General features: G+C 46.3%; 1 protein-coding gene across 1 annotated transcript in view; it reads left to right on the forward strand.

Annotated features, from left to right (window-relative positions):
- Positions 1 to 1,339: 1,339 nt before the first annotated feature.
- Positions 1,340 to 5,801, forward strand: part of LOC307247776 (voltage-gated inwardly rectifying potassium channel KCNH7-like) — a gene marked incomplete at both ends in the record, with an annotated part of 112,709 nt that continues 108,247 nt past the window's right edge. Inside the window, 2 exons of the mRNA XM_080023898.1 lie at positions 1,340 to 1,415; positions 2,518 to 2,748. Of these exons, the coding sequence (XP_079880024.1) occupies positions 1,340 to 1,415; positions 2,518 to 2,748 (307 nt within the window). The remainder of the gene's footprint in view (positions 1,416 to 2,517; positions 2,749 to 5,801) is intronic.

Genomic DNA, 5,801 nt, shown 5'->3' on the forward strand with positions numbered 1-5,801 from the left:
GTGAGCAACAGGGACGCAGTAATAAAAATGTCCTTCAAGTAGAACATTTTAATTAAATATGCCCAAGTTCGGCGTGTGTCTTAATTTTGAGTGTAACAGCATCATGCATATTTCCCTTCAGAAATGAAACATAGCTTGAGGGTTGGGGTTGTTGTTGTCTCGTTTATTCCTTGAAAATTATGAATTATTTGTCACACGCACACACGCACGCACACCCCCACACACACACGCACACACACACAAACTTAGTTATGGGGTAATGGGGGCTCATCTCTGGATCTTACCTTGGGCTCCAAAAATTGTGGGACCAGCCCTGGAATCTACACAACTCTTCCCAAAATGCGCAAAAATAAAATATAGTTATGATTAATGAGATAAAATAAGATGAAACACACGGGAATTACACCCGAATTCAACGTTCGAGGTGGAAACCATGGTTTCAGCACCGCGGCCAGCTCCCCCCTCGGATCCCGCTTTGTCTCCACAATTCAGGAGCGACGCTCCGTCCGATTCGGTGCTAAACCCCAAAAGGCGGAGAGCAAAACGCTCATTTAAACGGAACAGCCACTCATCGGGATAACGCACCCCGCGGAGGGGTTTTCCTTTTCCTCGCTCCTCTTTTGTTTCCAATTAATGGGTCCCCCTTTTCTTTGGCCCGAGCGTCAACTCTCACGCAAGTCCTGCGCCGTGTGCGTGCGTGCGTGCGTGCGTGCGTGTTGTCTTTCCACGTCACACCACGTTGGCTCTTCGCACGGAGAGCATCCCTCCCTCCCTCGCTCCCTCCCTCCCTCGCTCCCTCCCTCCCTCCCTCGCTCCCTCGCCCCTTCGCCCTCCCTCCCGCACAACAATAGCAGCTCCCGCACGGTCTCGCACGGCGCGCTTCTTTCCCTGAGATGCCGCTCCACGCAGCGGCTCCCAGACTCCTTTTGTTCCAGGAGGAGCGCTCCGCCGTGCGCCCTCACCGGTGAGACGCACCGGGGCCGACGCCGAGGAGCCACAAAGCGGCATTAAAGGCTGGTGTGGGGGGGGGAGAGAGAGAGAGAGAGAGAGAGAGGGAGAGAAAGCGAGAGAAAGGAGGGATTTCTCTGTCTCTCTCTTTTTTTTTTAAATTTTTTTTGGGGGGGGTTTTCTATTATCCCCTTCTTTCTTTCTTTTTTTTTTTTATTTTTCTCTTCCAATTTCTTTTTCCCATTTTGACTGACCGGTGACAAAAGAGGGGAGAAGGAACGGGTGTCACCTGCAGCGCAACTTGGTAGCGCACACCCCTGGTCCCCTTTTGGAGAAGGAGCGAAAGGGAGGGAGAAAAGAAAGAGGGAGAGCGGAGGGGAAGAGAAGAATCATGCCTGTGCGGAGGGGTCATGTCGCGCCGCAAAACACCTTTCTGGGAATAATTATTCGGAAATTCGAGGGACAGAGTGAGTGAAGCGCTGCCGTGTGTTTTTTGCTTTGTACTCAACTGCTCCGAGTCTTATTTAGAATATTAATATTTTTCTTGTGTTTTGTGTCATTTCTTGTCATTTTAGTATTTTTAAGTTTTTAGTATTTTTATTTGCTGTTTTTCGTATTTTCTCTTCTTTTTCTTTTGTAATTTAAGTACGGTTTTCTGTATTTTTTCTTTTGTTGTATTTGAGTTTTTTAGGCTATTGCATAGGTCTATTGTCTTAATCAATATGTAACCTATAAAGACATCAAACCTGATAATAATCCAGTCTGTGGGGAAGGTTCACCTGTCGGGTCGTGTCAGTTTATTATCCCAAGTACCTTCAGAACTGGATGTGTTTGGTGACCCTGCCGCTGTGGAGTCACTTTCTGACACTGTTCCCTGTTCTCTAATAGCAATTGGGGCTATTTATAAAGGTGCCTATGAGCATCAGGGATAAAGTGATCTAATTATATCCAGATCATAATAGATACTGTAATGCACATAGGCATTACCCTTCATTACCCTTTCCCCTAAATAACATTAATGTAATCCTCCAGCTGTGTTTTGTTTTCATGGATTATTCATAAACACGACTCCTTGCTGTAAGGCCCATTCATCTCATAAAAGGTGGAACTGTCTTCAGTTCTTCACTTTGTGACTCAAACCGAATTACTGAATGTGGTGATAATCCCGCACACTGTTCCTTCTTATTTTTTGGCGTTCGAGTGAAATGCTGCATCCCAGAAATGTTTGACATGATCATCAGCAACAGCATAAAAATATTGCTTTGTGGTTTTATTTCACCAGCTCAGAGGAACTACTAAAGATCTTGAAACCAGGAATGGTTTGGATGAACCCACCTCGGATTACCACCTCATTATTTATGAAATAAATGTAGTCCGTAATCAAAGACCAAGCTGCCCCATTGGTCCTGAATTAGGTCCTGCATTTCCCCATGGGGATTAATATAGTTTTATCTTGTCTTAAACCAGATAAAGCACAGAACCGCTATTCCCACAAAACAACTATATTCATAATTTGTTGTATCTGTTTATAAGAATGGTCTCAATGAACATCTCTCCCCCTCTCCGCAGATAAGAAGTTCATCATCGCCAACGCCCGCGTGCAGAACTGCGCCATCATCTACTGCAACGACGGCTTCTGCGAGATGACGGGCTTCTCGCGGCCGGACATCATGCAGAAGCCGTGCACGTGCGACTTCCTGCACGGCGAGTTCACCAGCCGCCACGCCGTGGCCCAGGTGGCCCAGGCGCTACTGGGAAGCGAGGAGCGCAAAGTGGAGATCAACTACCACCGCAAGGACGGTGAGTGGGATGACCCTGTCCAAAATCCATCCATTGGCGGGTGAAGGGGTGAAGTACACTTCTGCTCGACGTCCAACCACTGCTGCATTGGTTTGATCCAGAGAACAAAAAAAAGGTTAAATCTTTTTGTGCGTGAAGGCATGGACTGGGCATCTACTCAATGTCCGACCGCTGCTGCTTTGGTTTGATCCAGAGAACAAAAACATTTGAACTTACCGCCGGGTAATATGGTGGATTTAGCTTTAACTCAACCTCCAGCTGCTGCTGGCTCGGTTCGATCCATAGAACAAAAAAAGCTCAGACGACAACTCGTGGGTTGTAGAGTCACAAGAGTGTTGCGTTGTGTTGTGTTGGGTTGCACGCTAATAGTTAGTGCTCTTTGTGACATTGAGGAAAGGAAAGCCCCCGCTGCTATGCCTTTGAGATGAGGATCGGGGTGAGTGCTCGTAGGGTGACTTTCACAATCGCTTACCGCTGTAAGTAGCTACGAAGTGGGTCATTTTTAGTTTCCCCCACCTCGCGCTATGTGGAGCAGTTTTCCCCGTTCTGAAGCCTGAGGGCGGGTGTAGCAGCTGTGGATGTGGATGTTCCCTGTCGTTGTGCAGTCCTGTTTTGGAGTGGTTGTGGTCTATAGCCGCGCAGCCTGGGGCTCTGGTCTTTAGTCTGCATATTGCGGAGGGCAATCTGGGTTAAATTGATCTCACGTTCCTTAGACTCAGATATATGTCACAATGGGGAAAAAGACCTGGTTGTGCTCTTCTTCTTCATATTTTTGAATTTTAAACTAATCCAAGCAACTCAGAACTCCATGGTATGGCTAATGTGGCTGGTGAAGACAGCCTAACTTCGAAGGAAGCAAATAAAAGATGTAGGGTGTTAGTGAGGCCGACGCAGTGAAGACAGCGGGCGCTTTTGCGCAATTTGGTGTGCGGTCATAGCTGCTTGCTAGACATGGCAGGTCATTACGCCGCTTTCAAGCGTCGCCCAAAGTGATTCACTCTCTGCGACCGCAGGTTTTTTGTGACTTCTCATCCACCGTATAGGAGGACATCAAATCATTCCTCAGCAGAGAAAAGTTAATTCATGCACTGTTATGCACTGTTTTCAATGGCAAAATAAGTCGACTGAATCGCATTGCCCGAATTACGCATTGAAATGATCCTTGAAATGGACCTTTTCAAGGGAGAGGATATTATGCTCTGAATATTACCAGTGACTGACTCAGCAGACTCCTGCAGCCTGAGCCTGCAACCCCCGGCTCCGTAGTAGATTGAAGGGATAATCTATTGGCTGGCATATGCAGCTTATGAATACTGCACACAGATCACGACCTGGCCATGACAGCCGCTATTGTTTTTGATAAGCTACATGGCCGGCTGGCCAGGGGACGAGGAGGAAAAGTTTAAACTGTCTATATCAGATATATGGGTTCAGGTCGAGTTCGTTTGGTGACCTCCAACAATGAGATATGTATCCTGGTGATTAAAGCCTCTTTGCATAACAGTGGGCAGCGCTGGCAGCGGAGGGGTGGCTGAGGTTTCTCTACGCTACCGAGCAGATAAAGCGCTGCGCGAGATACGGACGAGGGGCCTCGCCCCGCCTTGTTCAAGGATTGTTTACATCTGCACGGAGGAGTTTCACAATCATAGTCAAACTGCTAAGAGTTCTATTGACCTTATGGTCCACAGTAATGCTTCCCAATGCAACCTTGGTCTCATACAGATATGATGTAATCACAGATTAACCATTTTGATTTATTATTTTACCCCCCGCCGTGTATGATCCTCTCATAGAGGACTAGAAACATCGCATTTTTTTAAATGTATTCAAATTTCCATCACGCGGACTTGGCTGGAGGTATTTCTTATGCGGGTGAGGTTGGTAATGAGTGGTAGACAGGAGGCGGGAGGAGGCTGGGGTGAGCGGCGGCTCTCTGCGTGCTCCTCTCAGGTTGGGTCATGCGATTATATTCTCTTGATTATGGATTAGCAAGATGAAAAAGTGATGAAAGAGGTTCCACCCAGGTCTGTCAGGAGGGCTGGAGTTTAAGTCGGGTCACGAACCATCACTTCCTCCAGGAATAGGGAAAGAAGATTGCTATTTCCAGTAGAAAAGGGTTAGGGTTTCTGATTGCCGTTGTGTTTGATGTGATTGAACTACAAATGCTTCGTATCCATTAGTTAATCTAAACATTTGGTCTTTCTTCAGAGATAGGTTTGCTGTTTCTCCACCCAGGCTTTACGAAAATGTTGCTTCCCATCATTTATAACGGTTCACAGCAACAACTTCGCTGAACACTTTACGATTGAGAAGGTCGGGGTTGGAAAATACCAAACTTATCCTTTAACACAAGTTGCCGCTGTCTTGATTTTATTTGAAAAACATAGACTAAACCTCCAAGGTACCTCAGCATTTTACTCTTTTTGACGGAATGAATGGAGAGACAGAAGAGAACCAGCGTAAAGTAGAAAACCTCCTTCTTACCAGGGCTCCTATCCTGAGCCAGTCAAGTGCTTGTTAGTAAGTTCGCCGTGCGTCTCATGGAGCTTGACTTCCTGGTGTCCTCTGGACATCCCTTCCTGTGGGATTGGAAAGAACTAGACCAAATGAGCTTTTGGCGGCGGAACCTCATTGTTTATTGTATTGTAGATGGATGCAGTCTCTTATCTATAAACTCGATGGAAAGTGCCATCAAGGGGACCTATTATGCTCCTTTTTACACCTGTTTAAATCGGTCTCTGAGGTCCCCAAAACATGTTTTTGAAGTTTTTCGCTGAAAATACCACTCAGATTATGCGTTCAAGCCATTGTGACATGCCTCTAAATGCAGGCTGTTTCAGTGTGTGTAGCTTTAATTGTGAATGAGCAGCCAAGCCCTTAGTTCTGAGCCAATGGGATTTGAGCTCTACTCCGGGCTCCATTTTACTTACTTGGTAAACTTTCACTGATTCCACCTTATCAGTACACTAAAATCTGTTTGAACAAATTTGAGATAGAAATCCAGTTCCTGAATCTTCACTCATATTAGATCTCACTCATATAGAAGGCCTCAT

This window comes from Zeus faber (genome assembly GCF_960531495.2).
Source record: "Zeus faber genome assembly, chromosome: 2".
Classification (NCBI taxonomy): Eukaryota; Metazoa; Chordata; class Actinopteri; order Zeiformes; family Zeidae; genus Zeus; species Zeus faber.